The 26,733-nt window shown below is 41.5% G+C and overlaps 1 protein-coding gene across 1 annotated transcript in view; it reads right to left on the bottom strand.

The window, feature by feature from the left end:
• Positions 1-26,733, bottom strand: part of ASB18 (ankyrin repeat and SOCS box containing 18) — a 123,430-nt gene that overhangs the window by 9,966 nt on the left and 86,731 nt on the right. Inside the window, exon 4 of the mRNA XM_053713509.1 lies at positions 15,728-15,841. Coding sequence (XP_053569484.1) covers positions 15,728-15,841 — 114 coding nt within the window. The remainder of the gene's footprint in view (positions 1-15,727; positions 15,842-26,733) is intronic.

The raw sequence follows: 26,733 nt of genomic DNA, 5'->3' as shown, positions 1-26,733 counted from the left end.
GCCCTATCTGATAAACTTGTATCTGACAGTCTGTACAGTGCTCTATCTGATAAACTTGTATCTGACAATCTGTACAGTGCCCTATCTGATAAACTTGTATCTGACAGTCTGTACAGTGCTCTATCTGATAAACTTGTATCTGACAGTCTGTACAGTGCCATATCTGATAAACTTGTATCTGACAGTCTGTACAGTGCCCTATCTGATAAACTTGTATCTGACAGTCTGTACAGTGCCCTATCTGATAAACTTGTATCTGACAGTCTGTACAGTGCTCTATCTGATAAACTTGTATCTGACAGTCTGTACAGTGCCCTATCTGATAAACTTGTATCTGACAGTCTGTACAGTGCTCTATCTGATAAACTTGTATCTGACAATCTGTACAGTGCCCTATCTGATAAACTTGTATCTGACAGTCTGTACAGTGCTCTATCTGATAAACTTGTATCTGACAGTCTGTACAGTGCCATATCTGATAAACTTGTATCTGACAGTCTGTACAGTGCCCTATCTGATAAACTTGTATCTGACAGTCTGTACAGTGCCCTATCTGATAAACTTGTATCTGACAGTCTGTACAGTGCCCTATCTGATAAACTTGTATCTGACAGTCTGTACAGTGCTCTATCTGATAAACTTGTATCTGACAGTCTGTACAGTGCTCTATCTGATAAACTTGTATCTGACAGTCTGTACAGTGCCATATCTGATAAACTTGTATCTGACAGTCTGTACAGTGCCCTGATAAACTTGTATCTGACAGTCTGTACAGTGCCCTATATGATAAACTTGTATCTGACAGTCTGTACAGTGCCCTATCTGTAAAACTTGTATCTGACAGTCTGTACAGTGCGCCTATCGTAACGTGTATCTGACAGTCGGACAGTGCCTCTATCCTGACAAAATTGACTGTCTGTACAGTGCTCTATCTGATAAACTTGTATCTGACAGTCTGTACAGTGCTCCTATCTGATAAACTTGTATCTGACAGTCTGTACAGTGCCATATACTGATAAACTTGTATCTGACAGTCTGTACAGTGCCCTATCTGATAAAACTTGTATCTGACAGTCTGTACAGTGCCCTATCTGATAAACTTGTATCTGACAGTCTGTACAGTGCTCTATCTGATAAACTTGTATCTGACAGTCTGTACAGTGCCCTATCTGATAAACTTGTATCTGACAGTTGTACAAGTGCCACTATCTGATAAACTTGTATCTGACAGTCTGTACAGGTGCCCTATCTGACAAAATTGTATCTGACAGTCTGTACAGTGCCATATCTGATAAACTTGTATCTGACAGTCTGTACAGTGCCCTATCTGATAAACTTGTATCTGACAGTCTGTACAGTGCGCTATCTGAAAAACTTGTATCTGGACAGTCTGTACAGTGCCCCTATCTGATAAACTTGTATCTGAGCAGTCTGTACAGTGCCCTACTGATAAACTTGTATCTGACAGTCTGTACAGTGCCCTCTTATGTAAACTTGTATCTGACAGTCTGTACAGTGCCCTATCTGATAAACTTGTATCTGACAGTCTGTACAGGTGCGCTATCTGATAAATCTTGTATCTGACAGTCTGTACAGTGCCCTAATCTGATAAACTTGTATCTGACAGTCTGTACAGTGCCCTATCTGACAAACTTGTATCTGACAGTCTGTACAGTGCTCTATCTGATAAACTTGTATCTGACAGTCTGTACAGTGCCCTATCTGATAAACTTGTATCTGACAGTCTGTACAGTGCCATATCTGATAAACTTGTATCTGACAGTCTGTACAGTGCCCTATCTGATAAACTTGTATCTGACAGTCTGTACAGTGCCCTATCTGATAAACTTGTATCTGACAGTCTGTACAGTGCGATATCTGATAAACTTGTATCTGACAGTCTGTACAGTGCCCTATCAGATAAACCTGTATCTGACAGTCAGTACAGTGCCCTATCTGATAAACTTGTATCTGACAGTCTGTACAGTGCCCTATCTGATAAACTTGTATCTGACAGTCAGTACAGTGCCCTATCTGATAAACTTGTATCTGACACTCTGTACAGTGCTCTATCTGATAAACTTGTATCTGACAGTCTGTACAGTGCCCTATCTGATAAACTTGTATCTGACAGTCTGTACAGTGCCATATCTGATAAACTTGTATCTGACAGTCTGTACAGTGCCCTATCTGATAAACTTGTATCTGACAGTCTGTACAGTGCCCTATCTGATAAACTTGTATCTGACAGTCTGTACAGTGCCATATCTGATAAACTTGTATCTGACAGTCTGTACAGTGCCCTATCTGATAAACTTGTATCTGACAATCTGTACAGTGCCCTATCTGATAAACTTGTATCTGACAGTTTGTACAGTGCCCTATCTGATAAACTTGTATCTGACAGTCTGTACAGTGCCCTATCTGATAAACTTGTATCTGACAGTCTGTACAGTGCCATATCTGATAAACTTGTATCTGACAGTCTGTACAGTGCCCTATCTGATAAACTTGTATCTGACAGTCTGTACAGTGCCCTATCTGATAAACTTGTATCTGACAGTCTGTACAGTGCCATATCTGATAAACTTGTATCTGACAGTCTGTACAGTGCCCTATCTGATAAACTTGTATCTGACAGTCTGTACAGTGCCATATCTGATAAACTTGTATCTGACAGTCTGTAAAGTGCCCTATCTGATAAACTTGTATCTGACAATCTGTACAGTGCCCTATCTGATAAACTTGTATCTGACAGTTTGTACAGTGCCCTATCTGATAAACTTGTATCTGACAGTCTGTACAGTGCCCTATCTGATAAACTTGTATCTGACAGTCTGTACAGTGCCATATCTGATAAACTTGTATCTGACAGTCTGTACAGTGCCCTATCTGATAAACTTGTATCTGACAGTCTGTACAGTGCCCTATCTGATAAACTTGTATCTGACAGTCTGTACAGTGCCATATCTGATAAACTTGTATCTGACAGTCTGTACAGTGCCCTATCTGATAAACTTGTATCTGACAGTCAGTACAGTGCTCTATCTGATAAACTTGTATCTGACAGTATGTACAGTGCCCTATCTGATAAACTTGTATCTGACAGTCTGTACAGTGCTCTATCTGATAAACTTGTATCTGACAGTCTGTACAGTGCCCTATCTGATAAACTTGTATCTGACAGTCTGTACAGTGCTCTATCTGATAAACTTGTATCTGACAATCTGTACAGTGCCCTATCTGATAAACTTGTATCTGACAGTCTGTACAGTGCAATATCTGATAAACTTGTATCTGAAAGTCTGTACAGTGCCCTATCTGATAAACTTGTATCTGACAGTCTGTACAGTGCCCTATCTGATAAACTTGTATCTGACAGTCTGTACAGTGCCATATCTGATAAACTTGTATCTGACAGTCTGTACAGTGCCATATCTGATAAACTTGTATCTGACAGTCTGTACAGTGCCCTATCAGATAAACTTGTATCTGACAGTCTGTACAATAGGAGCCAGTGACATGAAGAGAACAGGAGGCGGAGCAATGTACGATAAGAAGAAAACTAATCTGATGAGAATGAGAATAAATAATACATAACAAAGGGGAGGCGCAGTATACAGGAGACAAGGGGAAAAGAAGCTGTAATACAGGAGACAAGGGGATAAGAAGCTGTAATACAGGAGACAAGGGGATAAGAAGCTGTAATACAGGAGACAAGGGGAAAAGAAGCTGTAATACAGGAGACAAGGGGATAAGAAGCTGTAATACAGGAGACAAGGGGATAAGAAGCTGTAATACAGGAGACAAGGGGATAAGAAGCTGTAATACAGGAGACAAGGGGATAAGAAGCTGTAATACAGGAGACAAGGGGATAAGAAACTGTAATACAGGAGACAAGGGGATAAGAAGCTGTAATACAGGAGACAAGGGGATAAGAAGCTGTAATACAGGAGACAAGGGGATAAGAAGCTGTAATACAGGAGACAAGGGGGAAAAGAAGCTGTAATACAGGAGACAAGGGGATAAGAAGCTGTAATACAGGAGACAGGGGGATAAGAAGCTGTAATACAGGAGACAAGAGGATAAGAAGCTGTAATACAGGAGACAAGGGGATAAGAAGCTGTAATACAGGAGACAAGGGGATAAGAAGCTGTAATACTGGAGACAAGGGGATAAGAAGCTGTAATACAGGAGACAAGGGGATAAGAAGTGTGTAATACAGGAGACAAGGGGATAAGAAGCTGTAATACAGGAGACAAGGGGATAAGAAGCTGTAATACAGGAGACAAGGGGATAAGAAGTGTGTAATACAGGAGACAAGGGGATAAGAAGCTGTAATACAGGAGACAAGGGGATAAGAAGCTGTAATACAGGAGACAAGGGGATAAGAAGCTGTAATAAAGGAGACAAGGGGATAAGAAGCTGTAATACAGGAGACAAGGGGATAAGAAGCTGTAATACAGGAGACAAGGGGATAAGAAGCTGTAATACAGGAGACAAGGGGATAAGAAGCTGTAATACAGGAGACAAGGGGATAAGAAGCTGTAATACAGGAGACAAGGGGATAAGAAGTGTGTAATACAGGAGACAAGGGGATAAGAAGCTGTAATACAGGAGACAAGGGGATAAGAAGCTGTAATACAGGAGACAAGGGGATAAGAAGCTGTAATACAGGAGACAAGGGGATAAGAAGCTGTAATACAGGAGACAAGGGGATAAGAAGCTGTAATACAGGAGACAAGGGGATAAGAAGCTGTAATACAGGAGACAAGGGGATAAGAAGCTGTAATACAGGAGACAAGGGGATAAGAAGCTGTAATACAGGAGACAAGGGGATAAGAAGTGTGTAATACAGGAGACAAGGGGGATAAGAAGCTGTAATACAGGAGACAAGGGGATAAGAAGCTGTAATACAGGAGACAAGGGGATAAGAAGCTGTAATACAGGAGACAAGGGGATAAGAAGCTGTAATACAGGAGACAAGGGGATAAGAAGCTGTAATACAGGAGACAAGGGGATAAGAAGTGTGTAATACAGGAGACAAGGGGATAAGAAGCTGTAATACAGGAGACAATGGGATAAGAAGCTGTAATACAGGAGACAAGGGGATAAGAAGCTGTAATACAGGAGACAAGGGGATAAGAAGCTGTAATACAGGAGACAAGGGGATAAGAAGCTGTAATACAGGAGACAAGGGGATAAGAAGCTGTAATACAGGAGACAAGGGGATAAGAAGCTGTAATACAGGAGACAAGGGGATAAGAAGCTGTAATACAGGAGACAAGGGGATAAGAAGCTGTAATACAGGAGACAAGGGGATAAGAAGTGTGTAATACAGGAGACAAGGGGATAAGAAGCTGTAATACAGGAGACAAGGGGATAAGAAGCTGTAATACAGGAGACAGGGGGATAAGAAGCTGTAATACAGGAGACAAGGGGATAAGAAGCTGTAATACAGGAGACAAGGGGATAAGAAGCTGTAATACAGGAGACAAGGGGATAAGAAGCTGTAATAAAGGAGACAAGGGGATAAGAAGCTGTAATACAGGAGACAAGGGGATAAGAAGCTGTAATACAGGAGACAAGGGGATAAGAAACTGTAATACAGGAGACAAGGGGATAAGAAGCTGTAATACAGGAGACAATGGGATAAGAAGCTGTAATACAGGAGACAAGGGGATAAGAAGCTGTAATACAGGAGACAAGGGGATAAGAAGCTGTAATACAGGAGACAAGGGGATAAGAAGCTGTAATACAGGAGACAAGGGGATAAGAAGCTGTAATACAGGAGACAATGGTAGAAGAAGCTGTAATACAGGAGACAAGGGGATAAGAAGCTGTAATACAGGAGACAAGGGGATAAGAGGCTGTAATACAGGACACAAAGGGATAAGAAGCTGTAATACAGGAGACAAGGGGATAAGAAGTGTGTAATACAGGAGACAAGGGGATAAGAAGCTGTAATACAGGAGACAAGGGGATAAGAAGCTGTAATACAGGAGACAAGAGGATAAGAAGTGTGTAATACAGGAGACAAGAGGATAAGAAGTGTGTAATACAGGAGACAAGGGGATAAGAAGCTGTAATACAGGAGACAAGGGGATAAGAAGCTGTAATACAGGAGACAAGGGGATAAGAAGCGTGTAATACAGGAGACAAGGGGATAAGAAGCTGTAATACAGGAGACAAGGGGATAAGAAGCTGTAATACAGGAGACAAGGGGATAAGAAGCTGTAATACAGGAGACAAGGGGATAAGAAGCGTGTAATACAGGAGACAAGGGGATAAGAAGCTGTAATACAGGAGACAAGGGGATAAGAAGCTGTAATACAGGAGACAAGGGGATAAGAAGCGTGTAATACAGGAGACAAGGGGATAAGAAGCTGTAATACAGGAGACAAGGGGATAAGAAGCTGTAATACAGGAGACAAGGGGATAAGAAGCTGTAATACAGGAGACAAGGGGATAAGAAGCTGTAATACAGGAGACAAGGGGATAAGAAGCTGTAATACAGGAGACAAGGGGATAAGAAGCTGTAATACAGGAGACAAGGGGATAAGAAGCTGTAATACAGGAGACAAGGGGATAAGAAGCTGTAATACAGGAGACAATGGGATAAGAAGCTGTAATACAGGAGACAAGGGGATAAGAAGCTGTAATACAGGAGACAATGGGATAAGAATCTGTAATACAGAAGACAAGGGGATAAGAAGCTGTAATACAGGAGACAAGGGGATAAGAAGCTGTAATACAGGAGACAAGGGGATAAGAAGCTGTAATACAGGAGACAAGGGGATAAGAAGCTGTAATACAGGAGACAAGGGGATAAGAAGCTGTAATACAGGAGACAAGGGGATAAGAAGCTGTAATACAGGAGACAAGGGGATAAGAAGTGTGTAATACAGGAGACAAGGGGATAAGAAGCTGTAATACAGGAGACAAGGGGATACGAAGCTCAAATACAGGAGACAAGGGGATAAGAAGCTGTAATACAGGAGACAAGGGGATAAGAAGCTGTAATACAGGAGACAAGGGGATAAGAAGCTGTAATATAGGAGACAAGGGGATAAGAAGCTGTAATACAGGAGACAAGGGGATAAGAAGCTGTAATACAGGAGACAAGGGGATAAGAAGCTGTAATACAGGAGACAAGGGGATAAGAAGCTGTAATACAGGAGACAAGGGGATAAGAAGCTGTAATACAGGAGACAAGGGGGATAAGAAGCTGTAATACAGGAGACAAGGGGATAAGAAGCTGTAATACAGGAGACAAGGGGATAAGAAGCTGTAATACAGGAGACAAGGGGATAAGAAGCTGTAATACAGGAGACAAGGGGATAAGAAGCTGTAATACAGGAGACAAGGGGATAAGAAGCTGTAATACAGGAGACAAGGGGATAAGAAGCTGTAATACAGGAGACAAGGGGATAAGAAGCTGTAATACAGGAGACAAGGGGATAAGAAGCTGTAATACAGGAGACAAGGGGATAAGAAGCTGTAATACAGGAGACAAGGGGATAAGAAGCTGTAATACAGGAGACAAGGGGATAAGAAGCTGTAATACAGGAGACAAGGGGATAAGAAGCTGTAATACAGGAGACAAGGGGATAAGAAGCGTGTAATACAGGAGACAAGGGGATAAGAAGCTGTAATACAGGAGACAAGGGGATAAGAAGCTCTAATACAGGAGACAAGGGGATAAGAAGCTGTAATACAGGAGACAAGGGGATAAGAAGCTGTAATACAGGAGACAAGGGGATAAGAAGGCTGTAATACAGGAGACAAGGGGATAAGAAGCTGTAATACAGGAGACAAGGGGATAAGAAGCTGTAATACAGGAGACAAGGGGATAAGAAGCTGTAATACAGGAGACAAGGGGATAAGAAGCTGTAATACAGGAGACAAGGGGATAAGAAGCTGTAATACAGGAGACAAGGGGATAAGAAGCTGTAATACAGGAGACAAGGGGATAAGAAGCTGTAATACAGGAGACAAGGGGATAAGAAGTGTGTAATACAGGAGACAAGGGGATAAGAAGCTGTAATACAGGAGACAAGGGGATAAGAAGCTGTAATACAGGAGACAAGGGGATAAGAAGCTGTAATACAGGAGACAAGGGGATAAGAAGCTGTAATACAGGAGACAAGGGGATAAGAAGCTGTGTAATACAGGAGACAAGGGGATAAGAAGCTGTAATACAGGAGACAAGGGGATAAGAAGCTGTAATACAGGAGACAAGGGGATAAGAAGCTGTAATAAAGGAGACAAGGGGATAAGAAGCTGTAATACAGGAGACAAGGGGATAAGAAGCTGTAATACAGGAGACAAGGGGATAAGAAGCTGTAATACAGGAGACAAGGGGATAAGAAGCTGTAATACAGGAGACAAGGGGATAAGAAGCTGTAATACAGGAGACAAGGGGATAAGAAGCTGTAATACAGGAGACAAGGGGATAAGAAGCTGTAATACAGGAGACAAGGGGATAAGAAGCTGTAATACAGGAGACAAGGGGATAAGAAGCTGTAATACAGGAGACAAGGGGATAAGAAGCTGTAATACAGGAGACAAGGGGGATAAGAAGTGTGTAATACAGGAGACAAGGGGATAAGAAGCTGTAATACAGGAGACAAGGGGATAAGAAGCTGTAATACAGGAGACAAGGGGATAAGAAGCTGTAATACAGGAGACAAGGGGGATAAGAAGCTGTAATACAGGAGACAAGGGGATAAGAAGCTGTAATACAGGAGACAAGGGGATAAGAAGCTGTAATACAGGAGACAAGGGGATAAGAAGCTGTAATACAGGAGACAAGGGGATTAAGAAGCTGTAATACAGGAGACAAGGGGTTAAGAAGCTGTAATACAGGAGACAAGGGGATAAGAAGCTGTAATACAGGAGACAAGGGGATAAGAAGCTGTAATACAGGAGACAAGGGGATAAGAAGCTGTAATACAGGAGACAAGGGGATAAGAAGTGTGTAATACAGGAGACAAGGGGATAAGAAGCTGTAATACAGGAGACAAGGGGATAAGAAGCTGTAATACAGGAGACAAGGGGATAAGAAGCTGTAATACAGGAGACAAGGGGATAAGAAGCTGTAATACAGGAGACAAGGGGATAAGAAGCTGTAATACAGGAGACAAGGGGATAAGAAGCTGTAATACAGGAGACAAGGGGATAAGAAGCTGTAATACAGGAGACAAGGGGATAAGAAGTGTGTAATACAGGAGACAAGGGATAAGAAGCTGTAATACAGGAGACAGGGGGATAAGAAGCTGTAATACAGGAGACAAGAGGATAAGAAGCTGTAATACAGGAGACAAGGGGATAAGAAGCTGTAATACAGGAGACAAGGGGATAAGAAGCTGTAATACAGGAGACAAGGGGGATAAGAAGTGTGTAATACAGGAGACAAGGGGATAATAAGCTGTAATACAGGAGACAAGGGGATAAGAAGCTGTAATACAGGAGACAAGGGGATAAGAAGCTGTAATACAGGAGACAAGGGGATAAGAAGCTGTAATACAGGAGACAAGGGGAAAAGAAGCTGTAATACAGGAGACAAGGGGATAAGAAGCTGTAATACAGGAGACAATGGGATAAGAAGCTGTAATACAGGAGACAATGGGATAAGAAGTGTGTAATACAGGAGACAAGGGGATAAGAAGCTGTAATACAGGAGACAAGGGGATAAGAAGCTGTAATACAGGAGACAAGGGGATAAGAAGCTGTAATACAGGAGACAAGGGGATAAGAAGCTGTAATACAGGAGACAAGGGGATAAGAAACTGTAATACAGGAGACAAGGGGATAAGAAGCTGTAATACAGGAGACAAGGGGATAAGAAGCTGTAATACAGGAGACAAGGGGATAAGAAGCTGTAATACAGGAGACAAGGGGATAAGAAGCTGTAATACAGGAGACAAGGGGATAAGAAGTGTGTAATACAGGAGACAAGGGGATAAGAAGCTGTAATAAAGGAGACAAGGGGATAAGAAGCTGTAATACAGGAGACAAGGGGATAAGAAGCTGTAATAAAGGAGACAAGGGGATAAGAAGCTGTAATACAGGAGACAAGGGGATAAGAAGCTGTAATACAGGAGACAAGGGGATAAGAAGCTGTAATACAGGAGACAAGGGGATAAGAAGCTGTAATACAGGAGACAAGGGGATAAGAAGTGTGTAATACAGGAGACAAGGGGATAAGAAGCTGTAATACAGGAGACAGGGGGATAAGAAGCTGTAATACAGGAGACAAGAGGATAAGAAGCTGTAATACAGGAGACAAGGGGATAAGAAGCTGTAATACAGGAGACAAGGGGATAAGAAGCTGTAATACAGGAGACAAGGGGATAAGAAGCTGTAATACAGGAGACAAGGGGATAAGAAGCTGTAATACAGGAGACAAGGGGATAAGAAGTGTGTAATACAGGAGACAAGGGGATAAGAAGCTGTAATACAGGAGACAAGGGGATAAGAATCTGTAATACAGGAGACAAGGGGATAAGAATCTGTAATACAGGAGACAAGGGGATAAGAAGCTGTAATACAGGAGACAAGGGGATAAGAAGCTGTAATACAGGAGACAAGGGGATAAGAAGCTGTAATACAGGAGACAAGGGGATAAGAAGTGTGTAATACAGGAGACAAGGGGATAAGAAGCTGTAATACAGGAGACAAGGGGATAAGAAGCTGTAATACAGGAGACAAGGGGATAAGAAGCTGTAATACAGGAGACAAGGGGATAAGAAGCTGTAATACAGGAGACAATGGGATAAGAAGTGTGTAATACAGGAGACAAGGGGATAAGAAGCTGTAATACAGGAGACAAGGGGATAAGAAGCTGTAATACAGGAGACAAGGGGATAAGAAGCTGTAATACAGGAGACAAGGGGATAAGAAGCTGTAATACAGGAGACAAGGGGATAAGAAGTGTGTAATACAGGAGACAAGGGGATAAGAAGTGTGTAATACAGGAGACAAGGGGATAAGAAGCTGTAATACAGGAGACAAGGGGATAAGAAGCTGTAATACAGGAGACAAGGGGATAAGAAGCTGTAATACAGGAGACAAGGGGATAAGAAGTGTGTAATACAGGAGACAAGGGGATAAGAAGCTGTAGTAAAGGAGACAAGGGGATAAGAAGCTGTAATACAGGAGACAAGGGGATAAGAAGCTGTAATACAGGAGACAAGGGGATAAGAAGCTGTAATACAGGAGACAAGGGGATAAGAATCTGTAATACAGGAGACAAGGGGATAAGAAGCTGTAATACAGGAGACAAGGGGATAAGAAGCTGTAATACAGGAGACAAGGGGATAAGAAGCTGTAATACAGGAGACAAGGGGATAAGAAGTGTGTAATACAGGAGACAAGGGGATAAGAAGCTGTAATACAGGAGACAGGGGGATAAGAAGCTGTAATACAGGAGACAAGAGGATAAGAAGCTGTAATACAGGAGACAAGGGGATAAGAAGCTGTAATACAGGAGACAAGGGGATAAGAAGCTGTAATACAGGAGACAAGGGGATAAGAAGTGTGTAATACAGGAGACAAGGGGATAATAAGCTGTAATACAGGAGACAAGGGGATAAGAAGCTGTAATACAGGAGACAAGGGGATAAGAAGCTGTAATACAGGAGACAAGGGGATAAGAAGCTGTAATACAGGAGACAAGGGGAAAAGAAGCTGTAATACAGGAGACAAGGGGATAAGAAGCTGTAATACAGGAGACAATGGGATAAGAAGCTGTAATACAGGAGACAATGGGATAAGAAGTGTGTAATACAGGAGACAAGGGGATAAGAAGCTGTAATACAGGAGACAAGGGGGATAAGAAGCTGTAATACAGGAGACAAGGGGATAAGAAGCTGTAATACAGGAGACAAGGGGATAAGAAGCTGTAATACAGGAGACAAGGGGATAAGAAACTGTAATACAGGAGACAAGGGGATAAGAAGCTGTAATACAGGAGACAAGGGGATAAGAAGCTGTAATACAGGAGACAAGGGGATAAGAAGCTGTAATACAGGAGACAAGGGGATAAGAAGCTGTAATACAGGAGACAAGGGGATAAGAAGCTGTAATACAGGAGACAAGGGGAAAAGAAGCTGTAATACAGGAGACAAGGGGATAAGAAGCTGTAATACAGGAGACAAGGGGATAAGAAGCTGTAATACAGGAGACAAGGGGATAAGAAGCTGTAATACAGGAGACAAGGGGATAAGAAGTGTGTAATACAGGAGACAAGGGGATAAGAAGCTGTAATACAGGAGACAAGGGGATAAGAAGCTGTAATACAGGAGACAAGGGGATAAGAAGCTGTAATACAGGAGACAAGGGGATAAGAAGCTGTAATACAGGAGACAAGGGGATAAGAAGCTGTAATACAGGAGACAAGGGGATAAGAAGTGTGTAATACAGGAGGCAAGGGGATAAGAATCTGTAATACAGGAGACAAGGGGATAAGAATCTGATATACTGGAGACAAGGGGATAAGAATCTGTAATACAGGAGACAAGGGGATAAGAAGCTGTAATACAGGAGACAAGGGGATAAGAATCTGAGATACTGGAGACAAGGGGATAAGAATCTGTAATACAGGAGACAAGGGGATAAGAAGCTGTAATACAGGAGACAAGGGGATAAGAAGCTGTAATACAGGAGACAAGGGGATAAGAAGCTGTAATACAGGAGACAAGGGGATAAGAAGCTGTAATACAGGAGACAAGGGGATAAGAAGCTGTAATACAGGAGACAAGGGGATAAGAAGCTGTAATACAGGAGACAAGGGGATAAGAAGTGTGTAATACAGGAGACAAGGGGATAAGAATCTGTAATACAGGAGACAAGGGGATAAGAATCTGTAATACAGGAGACAAGGGGATAAGAAGCTGTAATACAGGAGACAAGGGGATAAGAAGCTGTAATACAGGAGACAAGGGGATAAGAAGCTGTAATACAGGAGACAAGGGGATAAGAAGTGTGTAATACAGGAGACAAGGGGATAAGAAGCTGTAATACAGGAGACAAGGGGATAAGAAGCTGTAATACAGGAGACAAGGGGATAAGAAGCTGTAATACAGTAGACAAGGGGATAAGAAGCTGTAATACAGGAGACAATGGGATAAGAAGTGTGTAATACAGGAGACAAGGGGATAAGAAGCTGTAATACAGGAAACAAGGGGATAAGAAGCTGTAATACAGGAGACAAGGGGATAAGAAGCTGTAATACAGGAGACAAGGGGATAAGAAGTGTGTAATACAGGAGACAAGGGGATAAGAAGCTGTAATAAAGGAGACAAGGGGATAAGAAGCTGTAATACAGGAGACAAGGGGATAAGAAGCTGTAATACAGGAGACAAGGGGATAAGAAGCTGTAATACAGGAGACAAGGGGATAAGAATCTGTAATACAGGAGACAATGGGATAAGAAGCTGTAATACAGGAGACAAGGGGATAAGAAGCTGTAATACAAGAGACAAGGGGATAAGAAGTGTGTAATACAGGAGACAAGGGGATAAGAAGCTGTAATACAGGAGACAAGGGGATAAGAAGCTGTAATACAGGAGACAAGGGGATAAGAAGTGTGTAATACAGGAGACAAGGGGATAAGAAGCTGTAATACAGGAGACAAGGGGATAAGAAGCTGTAATACAGGAGACAAGGGGATAAGAAGCTGTAATACAGGAGACAAGGGGATAAGAAGCTGTAATACAGGAGACAAGGGGATAAGAAGCTGTAATACAGGAGACAAGGGGATAAGAAGCTGTAATACAGGAGACAAGGGGATAAGAAGTGTGTAATACAGGAGACAAGGGGATAAGAAGCTGTAATACAGGAGACAAGGGGATAAGAAGCTGTAATACAGGAGACAAGGGGATAAGAAGCTGTAATACAGGAGACAAGGGGATAAGAAGCTGTAATACAGGAGACAAGGGGATAAGAAGCTGTAATACAGGAGACAATGGGATAAGAAGTGTGTAATACAGGAGACAAGGGGATAAGAAGTGTGTAATACAGGAGACAAGGGGATAAGAAGCTGTAATAAAGGAGACAAGGGGATAAGAAGTGTGTAATACAGGAGACAAGGGGATAAGAAGCTGTAATACAGGAGACAAGGGGATAAGAAGCTGTAATACAGGAGACAAGGGGATAAGAAGCTGTAATACAGGAGACAAGGGGATAAGAAGCTGTAATACAGGAGACAAGGGGATAAGAAGCTGTAATACAGGAGACAAGGGGATAAGAAGCTGTAATACAGGAGACAAGGGGATAAGAATCTGTAATACAGGAGACAAGGGGATAAGAAGCTGTAATACAGGAGACAAGGGGATAAGAAGCTGTAATACAGGAGACAAGGGGATAAGAAGCTGTAATACAGGAGACAAGGGGATAAGAAGTGTGTAATACAGGAGACAAGGGGATAAGAAGCTGTAATACAGGAGACAGGGGGATAAGAAGCTGTAATACAGGAGACAAGGGGATAAGAAGTGTGTAATACAGGAGACAAGGGGATTATAAGCTGTAATACAGGAGACAAGGGGTTAAGAAGCTGTAATACAGGAGACAAGGGGATAAGAAGCTGTAATACAGGAGACAATGGGATAAGAAGTGTGTAATACAGGAGACAAGGGGATAAGAAGCTGTAATACAGGAGACAAGGGGATAAGAAGCTGTAATACAGGAGACAAGGGGATAAGAAGCTGTAATACAGGAGACAAGGGGATAAGAAGCTGTAATACAGGAGACAAGGGGATAATAAGCTGTAATACAGGAGACAAGGGGATAAGAAGCTGTAATACAGGAGACAAGGGGATAAGAAGCTGTAATAAAGGAGACAAGGGGATAAGAAGCTGTAATACAGGAGACAAGGGGATAAGAAGTGTGTAATACAGGAGACAAGGGGATAAGAAGCTGTAATACAGGAGACAAGGGGATAAGAAGCTGTAATACAGGAGACAAGGGGATAAGAAGCTGTAATACAGGAGACAAGGGGATAAGAAGCTGTAATAAAGGAGACAAGGGGATAAGAAGCTGTAATACAGGAGACAAGGGGATAAGAAGTGTGTAATACAGGAGACAAGGGGATAAGAAGCTGTAATACAGGAGACAAGGGGATAAGAAGCTGTAATACAGGAGACAAGGGGATAAGAAGCTGTAATACAGGAGACAAGGGGATAAGAAGCTGTAATACAGGAGACAAGGGGATAAGAAGCTGTAATACAGGAGACAAGGGGATAAGAAGCTGTAATACAGGAGACAAGGGGATAAGAAGCTGTAATACAGGAGACAAGAGGATAAGAAGTGTGTAATACAGGAGACAAGGGGAAAAGAAGCTGTAATACAGGAGACAAGGGGATAAGAAGCTGTAATATAGGAGACAAGGGGATAAGAAGCTGTAATACAGGAGACAAGGGGATAAGAATCTGTTATACAGGAGACAAGGGGATAAGAAGCTGTAATACAGGAGACAAGGGGATAAGAATCTGATATACTGGAGACAAGGGGATAAGAATCTGTTATACAGGAGACAAGGGGATAAGAAGCTGTAATACAGGAGACAAGGGGATAAGAATCTGATATACTGGAGACAAGGGGATAAGAATCTGTTATACAGGAGACAAGGGTAGAAGAAGCAGAAAGAAATGACAGAGTACATGAAATAAAGGAGACAGGAAGAGAGATCGATTTACTGGGTTCCTTGATCTAACAGATCCCTGACCTGAATCACTTCCTCTGGGATCTCACACTTCCACTGCTCACAGGTTTGTAGATCCCTGTATGAGTTGTACAAAAGACCAATGATCTGAGGGATCCTGGAACAACAGCGCAGCACCTGCACAACAAAGAACAAATGTTAGTCAATACAAGACATGGCAGACTGATAGACATATACAGCACAGAGTGCAGGTTGATATTAATATAACTAAAGTGCTATATCCCTTTAATTTGTTTTGCTTTAAATAGGTGTATGAACAGGTACACAGGTAAGCAGTGATCAACTGTGCATTGGTCACGAAACGTGTTTTTGCTGAGCTGTGTACCTGTACATCAACCTGAACTTTTTCTTTGACCTGACTATAATAAAGTTATTAACCCCTAAACCTAAGTCTAACCCTAACCCTAACACCCCCCCTAACTTAAATATAATTTAAAATAATCTAAATAAAATTACTACAATTAAATAAAATAATCCTATTTAAAACTAAATTCTTACCTATAAAATAAACCCTAAGCTAGCTACAATATAACTAATAATTACATTGTAGCTATTTTAGGATTTATTTTTATTTTACAGGCAACTTTGTATTTATTTTAACTAGGTAGAATAGTTATTAAATAGTGATTAACTATTTAATAACTACCTAGTTAAAATAAGTACAAATTTACCTGTAAAATAAACCCTAACCTAAGTTACAATTACACCTAACACTACACTATAATTAAATTAATTACCTACATTAACTACAATTAATTACAATTAAATTAAATAAACTAATGTATGAAACCCCCCCCCACTAAATTACAGAAAATAATAAAATAATTACAATTTCTCTTGTAAGGTGTATCCAGTCCACAGATCATCCATTACTTGTGGGATATTCTCATTCCCAACAGGAAGTTGCAAGAGGACACCCACAGCAGAGCTGTTATATAGCTCCTCCCCTAACTGCCATATCCAGTCATTCTCTTGCAACTCTCAACACGCATGGAGGTAGTAAGAGAGAGTGGTGAAATATAGTTAGTTTTTTATCTTCAATCAAAAGTTTGTTATTTTAAATGGTACCGGAGTTGTACTATTTTATCCCAGGCAGTAAATAGAAGAAGAATCTGCCTGAGTTTTCTATGATCTTAGCAGGTTGTAACTAAAATCCATTGCTGTTCTCACATATGTCTGAGGAGAGAGGTAACTTCAGCGGGAGAATGGCGTGCAGGTTACTCTGCTATGAGGTATGTGCAGTTACAATTTTTTCTAGAAATGGAAAATGCTAGAAAATGCTGCTGATACCGGATTAATGTAAGTTAAGCCTGAATACAGTGATTTAATAGCGACTGGTATCATGCTTACTCTCAGGGGTAATACCCTTATAAAATTGCAATATAAAACGTTTGCTGGCATGTTTAATCGTTTTTATATATGCTTTGGTGATAAAACTTTATTGGGGCCTAGTTTTTTCCACATGGCTGGCTTAAATTTTGCCTAGAAACAGTTTCCTGAGGCTTTCCACTGTTGTAGTATAAAAGTTACAGTTGTTGCAGTTAAAATTACAAACTGTGACATCCAGCTTCCCTCAGGAGTCCCCTGTATGCTATAGGACATCTCTAAAGGGCTCAAAGGCTTTCCAAAGTTGTTTATTGGGGAAGGTAGGGCCACAGCAGGCTGTGGCAGTTTGTTGTGTCTGTTAAAAAACATCTATATCGTTTTTTTTATCCGTTTTTTTAATTAAGGGGTTAATCATCCATTTGCAAGTGGGTGCAATGCTCTGTTAACTTATTACATACACTGTAAAAATTTCGTTTGATTTACTGCCTTTTTTCACTGTTTTTCAAATTTTGACAAAATTTGTTTCTCTTAAAGGCACAGTACCGTTTTTTATATTTGCTTGTTAACTTGATTTAAAGTGTTTTCCAAGCTTGCTAGTCTCATTGCTAGTCTGTACAAACATGTCTGACATAGAGGAAACTCCTTGTTCATTATGTTTAAAAGCCATGGTGGAACCCCCTCTTAGAATGTGTACCAAATGTACTGATTTCACTTTAAGCAATAAAGATCATATTCTGTTTTTAAAAAAAAAAAAAAATTATCCCCAGAGGAATCTGACGAGGGGGAAGTTATGCCGACTAACTCTCCCCACGTGTCAGATCCTTTGACTCCCGCTCAAGGGACTCACGCTCAAATGGCGCCAAGTACATCTAGGGCGCCCATAGCGATTACTTTACAAGACATGGCGGCAGTCATGGATAATACACTGTCAGCGGTATTAGCCAGACTACCTGAATTTAGAGGTAAGCAAGATAGCTCTGGGGTTAGACAAAATGCAGAGCATACTGACGCTTTAAGAACCATGTCTGATACTGCCTCACAATATGCAGAAGCTGAGGAAGGAGAGCTTCAGTCTGTGGGTGATGTTTCTGACTCAGGAAAGATGATGCAACCTGATTCTGATATTTCTACATTTAAATTTAAGCTTGAACACCTCCGCGTGTTTCTCAGGGAGGTTTTAGCTGCTCTGAATGACTGTGATACAATTGCAGTGCCAGAGAAATTGTGTAGACTGGATAAATACTATGCAGTGCCGGTGTGTACTGATGTTTTTCCAATACCTAAAAGGTTTACAGAAATTATTAATAAGGAATGGGATAGACCAGGTGTGACGTTCTCTTCCCCTCCTATTTTTAGAAAAATGTTTCCAATAGACGCCACCACACGAGACTTATGACAGACAGTTCCTAAGGAGGAGGGAGCAGTTTCTACTTTAGCAAAGCGTACTACTATCCCTGTCGAGGACAGTTGTGCTTTTTTAGATCCAATGGATAAAAAATTAGAAGGTTACCTTAAGAAAATGTTTATTCAATAAGGTTTTATCCTACAGCCCCTTGCATGCATTGCTCCTGTCACTGCTGCTGCGGCGTTCTGGTTTGAGTCTCTGGAAGAGGCTTTACAGGTAGCGACTCCATTGGATGACATACTTGGCAAGCTTAGAGCACTTAAGCTAGCCAATTCCTTTGTTTTCTGATGCCATTGTTCATTTGACTAAACTAATGGCTAAGAATTCTGGTTTTGCTATACAGGCGCGCAGGGCGCTATGGCTTAAATCATGGTCAGCTGACGTGACTTCAAAATCTAAGCTGCTTAACATTCCCTTCAAGGGGCAGACCATATTCGAGCCTGGTTTGAAGGAGATTATTGCTGATATCACTGGAGGAAAAGGTCATGCCCTTCCTCAGGATAGGTCCAAATCAAGGGCCAAACAGTCTAATTTACGTGCCTTTCGAAACTTCAGGGCAAGTGCGGCATCAACTTCCTCTAATGCAAACAAGAGGGAACTTTTGCTCAGTCCAAGATGGTCTGGAGACCAAACCAGACCTGGGACAAAGGTAAGCAGGCCAAAAAGCCTGCTGCTGCCTCTAAGACAGCATGAAGGAACGGCCCCCTATCCGGTAACGGATCTAGTAGGGGCAGACTTTCACTCTTCACCCAGGCGTGGGCAAGAGATGTCCAGGATCCCTACTAAAGGTGTTGGAAATTATATCCCAGGGATATCTCCTGGACTTCAAAGCTTCCCCCCCAAAAGGGAGATTTCACCTTTCACAATTATCTGCAAACCAGATAAAGAGAGAGGCATTCTTACACTGTGTACGAGACCTCCTAGTTATGGGAGTGATCCATCCAGTTCCAAAGGAGGAACAGGGACAGGGTTTTTACTCAAATCTGTTTGTGGCTCCCAAAAAAGAGGGAACCTTCAGACCAATTTTGGATCTAAAGATCTTAAACAAATTCCTCAGAGTTCAATCATTCAAGATGGAAACTATTCGTACCATCCTACCTATGATCCAGGAGGGTCAATATATGACTACAGTGGATTTAAAGGATGCTTATCTTCACATTCGGATAACAAAGATCATCATCGGTTTCTCAGGTTTGCCTTTCTAGACAGGCATTACCAGTTTGTAGCTCTTCCCTTTGGATTAGCTACAGCCCCAAGAATCTTTACGAAGGTTCTAGGATCGCTTCTGGCGGTCCTAAGGCCACGGGGCATAGCAGTGGCCCCTTATTTAGATGACATCCTGATACAGGCGTCAAACTTCCAAATTGCCAAGTCTCATACGGACGTAGTACTGGCATTTCTGAGATCGCATGGGTGGAAGGTGAAAGAGGAAAAGCGTTCTCTATCCCCACTCACAAGAGTTTCCTTCCTAGGGACTCTGATAGATTCTGTAGAAATGAAAATTTACCTGACGGAGTCCAGGTTATCAAAGCTTCTAAATTCCTGCCGTGTTCTTCATTCCATTCCGCGCCCTTCGGTGGCTCAGTGCATGGAAGTAATCGGCTTAATGGTAGCGGCAATGCACATAGTGCCGTTTGCACGCCTACATCTCAGACCGCTGCAACTATGCTTTCCTAGTCAGTGGAACGGGGATTACACAGATTTGTCCCCTCTACTAAATCTGGATCAAGAGACCAGGGATTCTCTTCTCTGGTGGCTATCTCGGGTCCATCTGTCCAAAGTTATGACCTTTCGCAGGCCAGATTGGACAATTGTAATAACAGATGCCAGCCTTCTAGGTTAAGGTGCAGTCTGGAACTCCCTGAAGGCTCAGGGATCGTGGACTCAGGAGGAGACACTCCTTCCAATAAATATTCTGGAAGAGCGATATTCAATGCTCTTCAGGCTTGGCCTCAGTTAGCAACTCTGAGGTACATCAGATTTCAGTCGGACAACATCACAACTGTGGCTTACATCAACCATCAAGGGGGAACAAGAAGTTCCCTAGCGATGTTAGAAGTCTCAAAGATAATTCACTGGGCAGAGACTCACTCTTGCCACCTATCAGCTATCCATATCCCAGGTGTAGAGAACTGGGAGGCGGATTTTTTAAGTTGTCAGACTTTTCATCCGGGAGAGTGGGAACTCCATCCGGAGGTGTTTGCACAATTGATTCATCGTTGGGGCAAACCAGAACTGGATCTCATGGCGTCTCGCTAGAACACCAAGCTTCCTTGTTAGGGATCCAGGTCCAGGGATCCCAAGGTGACGCTAATAGATGCTCTAGCAGCGCCCTGGTCTTTCAACCTGGCTTATGACTGCCTGGGGATTGAACGCTTGATTTTATCAAAGCGTGGCTTCTCCGAGTCAGTCATTGATACCTTAATACAGGCACGAAAGCCTGTCACCAGGAAAATTTACCATAAAATATGGCGTACATATCTTTATTGGTGTGAATCCAAGGGTTAGGATTCCCAGGATATTATCTTTTCTCCAAGATGGTTTGGAAAAAGGATTGTCAGCTAGTTCCTTAAAAGGACAGATTTCTGCTCTGTCTATTCTTTTGCACAAGCGTCTGGCAGATGTTCCAGACGTTCAGGCATTTTGTCAGGCTTTGGTTAGAATCAAGCCTGTGTTTAAACCTGTTGCTCCCCCATGGAGCTTAAATTTGGTTCTTAAGGTTCTTCAAGGAGCTCCGTTTGAACCTCTTCATTCCATAGATATCAAACTTTTATCTTGGAAAGTTCTGTTTTTGGTAGCTATTTCCTCGGCTCGTAGAGTCTCCGAGTTATCTGCTTTACAATGTGATTCTCCTTATCTGATCTTCCATATGGATAAGGTAGTCCTGCGTACCAAACCTGGGTTTTTACCTAAGGTGGTATCTAACAAGAATATCAATCAAGAGATTGTTGTTCCATCCTTGTGTCCTAATCCTTCTTCAAAGAAGGAACGTCTATTACACAATCTGGACGTGGTTCGTGCTTTAAAGTTTTACTTACAAGCTACTAAAGATTTTTGTCAAACATCTGCTTTGTTTGTTGTCTACTCTGGACAGAGGAGAGGTCAAAAGGCTTCAGCAACCTCTCTTTCTTTTTGGCTAAGAAGCATAATCCGCTTAGCCTATGAGACTGCTGGCCAGCAGCCTCCTGAAAGGATTACAGCTCATTCTACTAGAGCTGTGGCTTCCACTTGGGCCTTTAAAAATGAGGCTTCTGTTGAACAGATTTGCAAGGCGGCGACTTGGTCTTCGCTTCATACTTTTTCAAAATTCTACAAATTTGATACTTTTGCTTCTTCGGAGGCTATTTTTGGGAGAAAGGTTTTACAGACAGTGGTACCTTCCGTTTAAGTACCTGCCTTGTCCCTCCCTTCATCCGTGTACTTTAGCTTTGGTATTGGTATCCCACAAGTAATGGATGATCCGTGGACTGGATACACCTTACAAGAGAAAACACAATTTATGCTTACCTGATAAATGTATTTCTCTTGTGGTGTATCCAGTCCACGGCCCGCCCTGTCATTTTAAGGCAGGTAATTTTTTCATTTAAACTACAGTCACCACTGCACCCTATGGTTTCTCCTTTCTCTGCGTGATTTCGGTCGAATGACTGGATATGGCAGTTAGGGGAGGAGCTATATAACAGCTCTGCTGCGGGTGTCCTCTTGCAACTTCCTGTTGGGAATGAGAATATCCCACAAGTAATGGATGATCCGTGGACTGGATATACCACAAGAGAAATAAATTTATCAGGTAAGCATAAATTGTGTTTTTTTAAAACTAATTACACCTTATCTAATCCCCCTAATAAAATAAAAAAGCCCCCAAAAATAATAAAAATCCCTACCCTATACTAAATTACAAATAGCCCTTAAAAGGGCCTTTTGCGGGGCATTGCCCCAAAGTAATCAGCTTTTTCACCTGTAAAAAAAAAAAAGTCTTCATCCAGGCGGCATCTTCTATCTTCATCCATCCGGAGCGGAGAGGGTCCATCTTCAATCCAACGGATGCGGAGCATCCTCTTCTTCCGATGACTCCTGGCGAATGAAGGTTCCTTTAAATGACGTCATCCAAGATGGCGTCCCTTGAATTCCAATTGACTGATAGGATTCTATCAGCCAATCGGAAATAAGGTAGGAAAAATCCTATTGGCTGATGCAATCAGCCAATAGAATTGAAGTTCAATCCTATTGGCTGATCCAATCAGCCAATAGGATTGAGCTTGCATTCTATTGGCTGTTCCGGTTGGGTGAAGACATCTCAAGGTAGGGTGATCTTCAAGGGGTTAGTGTTAGGTTTTATTAAGGGGGGATTGGGTGGGTTTTAGAGTAGGGTTGGGTGTGTGGGTTTTAATGTTGGGGGGGGTATTGTATTTTTTTTTTACAGGTAAAAGAGCTGATTACTTTGGGGCAATGCCCCGCAAAGGGCCCTTTTAAGGGCTATTTGTAATTTAGTATAGGGTAGGGATTTTTATTATTTTGGGGGGCTTTTTTATTTTATTAGGGGATTAGACTAGGTGTAATTAGTTTTAAAAAATTGTAATTACAGGGAGTGCAGAATTATTAGGCAAATGAGTATTTTGACCACATCATCCTCTTTATGCATGTTGTCTTACTCCAAGCTGTATAGGCTCGAAAGCCTACTACCAATTAAGCATATTAGGTGATGTGCATCTCTGTAATGAGAAGGGGTGTGGTCTAATGACATCAACACCCTATATCAGGTGTGCATAATTATTAGGCAACTTCCTTTCCTTTGGCAAAATGGGTCAAAAGAAGGACTTGACAGGCTCAGAAAAGTCAAAAATAGTGAGATATCTTGCAGAGGGATGCAGCACTCTTAAAATTGCAAAGCTTCTGAAGCGTGATCATCGAACAATCAAGCGTTTCATTCAAAATAGTCAACAGGGTCGCAAGAAGCGTGTGGAAAAATCAAAGCGCAAAATAACTGCCCATGAACTGAGAAAAGTCAAGCGTGCAGCTGCCAAGATGCCACTTGCCACCAGTTTGGCCATATTTCAGAGCTGCAACATCACTGGAGTGCCCAAAAGCACAAGGTGTGCAATACTCAGAGACATGGCCAAGGTAAGAAAGGCTGAAAGACGACCACCACTGAACAAGACACACAAGCTGAAACGTCAAGACTGGGCCAAGAAATATCTCAAGACTGATTTTTCTAAGGTTTTATGGACTGATGAAATGAGAGTGAGTCTTGATGGGCCAGATGGATGGGCCCGTGGCTGGATTGGTAAAGGGCAGAGAGCTCCAGTCCGACTCAGACGCCAGCAAGGTGGAGGTGGAGTACTGGTTTGGGCTGGTATCATCAAAGATGAGCTTGTGGGGCCTTTTCGGGTTGAGGATGGAGTCAAGCTCAACTCCCAGTCCTACTGCCAGTTTCTGGAAGACACCTTCTTCAAGCAGTGGTACAGGAAGAAGTCTGCATCCTTCAAGAAAAACATGATTTTCATGCAGGACAATGCTTTATCACATGCGTCCAAGTACTCCACAGCGTGGCTGGCAAGAAAGGGTATAAAAGAAGAAAATCTAATGACATGGCCTCCTTGTTCACCTGATCTGAACCCCATTGAGAACCTGTGGTCCATCATCAAATGTGAGATTTACAAGGAGTGAAAACAGTACACCTCTCTGAACAGTGTCTGGGAGGCTGTGGTTGCTGCTGCACGCAATGTTGATGGTGAACAGATCAAAACACTGACAGAATCCATGGATGGCAGGCTTTTGAGTGTCCTTGCAAAGAAAGGTGGCTATATTGGTCACTGATTTGTTTTTGTTTTGTTTTTGAATGTCAGAAATGTATATTTGTGAATGTTGAGATGTTATATTGGTTTCACTGGTAAAAATAAATAATTGAAATGGGTATATATTTGTTTTTTGTTAAGTTGCCTAATAATTATGCACAGTAATAGTCACCTGCACACACAGATACCCCCCTAAAATAGCTAAAACTAAAAACAAACTAAAAACTACTTCCAAAACTATTCAGCTTTGATATTAATGAGTTTTTTGGGTTCATTGAGAACATGGTTGTTGTTCAATAATAAAATTAATCCTCAAAAATACAACTTGCCTAATAATTCTGCACTCCCTGTATTTTATTATTTTCTGTAATTTAGTGGGATTTTTTCCTACTTTAGTTTATTTAATTTAATTGTAATTAATTGTAGTTAATGTAGGTAATTCATTTAAGTATAGTATAGTGTTAGGTGTAAATGTAACGTAGGTTAGGGTTTATTTTACAGGTAAATTTGTACTTATTTTAACTAGGTAGTTATTAAATAGTTAATAACTATTTAATAACTATTGTACCTAGTTAAAATAAATACAAACTTGCCTGTAAAATAAAAATAAACCCTGAGATAGCTACAATGTAACTATTAGTTATATTGTAGCTATCTTAGGGTTTATTTTATAGGTAAGTATTTAGTTTTAAATAGGAATAATTGAGTTAATTGTAGTAATTTTATTTAGATTTATTTAAATTATATTTAAGTTAGGGGGGTGTTAGGGTTAGGCTTAGACTTAGGGGTTAATACTTTAAATATAGTGGTGGCGACGTTGGGGGCGGCAGATTAGGGGTTAATAAATGTAGGTAGGTTTCGGCGATGTTAGAGACGGCAGATTAGGGATTAATAAAATTTAACTAATGTTTGCGAGGTGGGAGTGCGGTGGTTTAGGTGTTAATATATTTATTAAAGTGGCGGCGATGTTCGGTCAGCAGATTAGGGGTTAAAAATTTTAGTTAAGTGTTTGCGATGTGGGGGGGGGGGGCTCGGTTTAGGGATTAATAGGTAGTTTATGGGTGTTAGTGTACTTTTTAGCACTTTAGTTAAGAGTTTTTATGTTACGGCGTTAGCCCATAAAACTCTTAACTACTGACTTTTAAATGAGTCTTGACAGGAGAGGCTGTACCGCTCACTTTTTCCAAGACTCCTAATACCGGCGTTAGGAAAATCCCATTGAAAAGATAGGATACGCAATTGACGTAAGTGGATTTGCGGTATGCTTGAGTCGCGGAAAAAAAGTGAGCGGTACACCCGTACCTGCAAGACTCGTAATACCAGCGGGCATTAAAAAGCAGCGTTGGGACCTCTCAACACTGCTTTTTAACCCTAACGCAAGACTCGTAATGTAGGCGTTTGTTTCCTCTAGGGGGTGAGTTCATACTATTATTGGAATAGACTCTTCTGCCTCTTTAAATCCCAAGCTATTCTATGGGCCCTTATCTGTGAAGGCCACTTATCTCCTCTTCCTTAGTGAAATAAAATATTAAAGGGATATGAAATAGAGCTGTTTAGTAAAAAAAATATTTGTCAAAAAATTAAAATAAATTGTCAAATCAAAGTAAACATAAAAAGAAACATACGGCTAGATTATGAGTTTTGCGTTAGAAGCTATGCGGTGCTAACGAGCAGTTTTTGCTCACCGCTCACTAACCTGCAGCGCTGGTATTACTGGTTTTTACAAACCTTGCGTTAAAAGGCAAGAAGTGAACGTTGAGCAAAATTTTGCTCCTTACTGCACTCCAATACCAGCGCTGCTTAAGTTAGCGGTGAGCTGGTCATACGTGCTCGTGCACAATTTCCCCATAGGAATCAACGGGGAGAGCCGGCTAAGAAAAAGTCTAACACTTGCAAAAAAGCATCGTAAAGCTCCTTAACGCAGCCCCATTGATTCCTATGGGGAAGTAAAATGTATGTCTACACCTAATACCCTAACATGAACCCCGAGTCTAAACACCCCTAATCTTACACTTATTAACCCTAATCTGCCGCCCCAGACATCGCCGACACCTACATTATATTTATTAACCTCTAATCTGCTGCTCCGGACATCGCCGCCATCTACATTATACTTATGAACCCCTAATCTGCTGCCACCTACATTATATTTATTAACCCCTAATCTGCCGCCCCCAATTTCGCCGCCACCTACCTACACATATTAACCCCTAAACCGCCACACTCTCGCCTTGCAAACATTAGTTAAATATTATTAACCCCTAATCTGCCGTCCCTAACATCGCCGCCACCACCTACATTTATTAACCCCTAATCTGCCGTCCCCAAAGTCGCCGCCACTATACTAAATGTATTAACCCCTAAACCTAAGTCTAACCCTAACCCTAACACCCCCTAACTTAAATATAATCACAATAAATCTAAATAAAATTACTATAATTAACTAAATTATTCCTATTTAAAACTAAATACTTACCTATAAA

The sequence above is a fragment of the Bombina bombina genome, chromosome 1 (assembly GCF_027579735.1).
Source record: "Bombina bombina isolate aBomBom1 chromosome 1, aBomBom1.pri, whole genome shotgun sequence".
NCBI lineage: Eukaryota > Metazoa > Chordata > Amphibia > Anura > Bombinatoridae > Bombina > Bombina bombina.
Note: the sequence above shows the minus strand (reverse complement) of the source record. Positions and strands in the feature narration are given on the sequence as shown.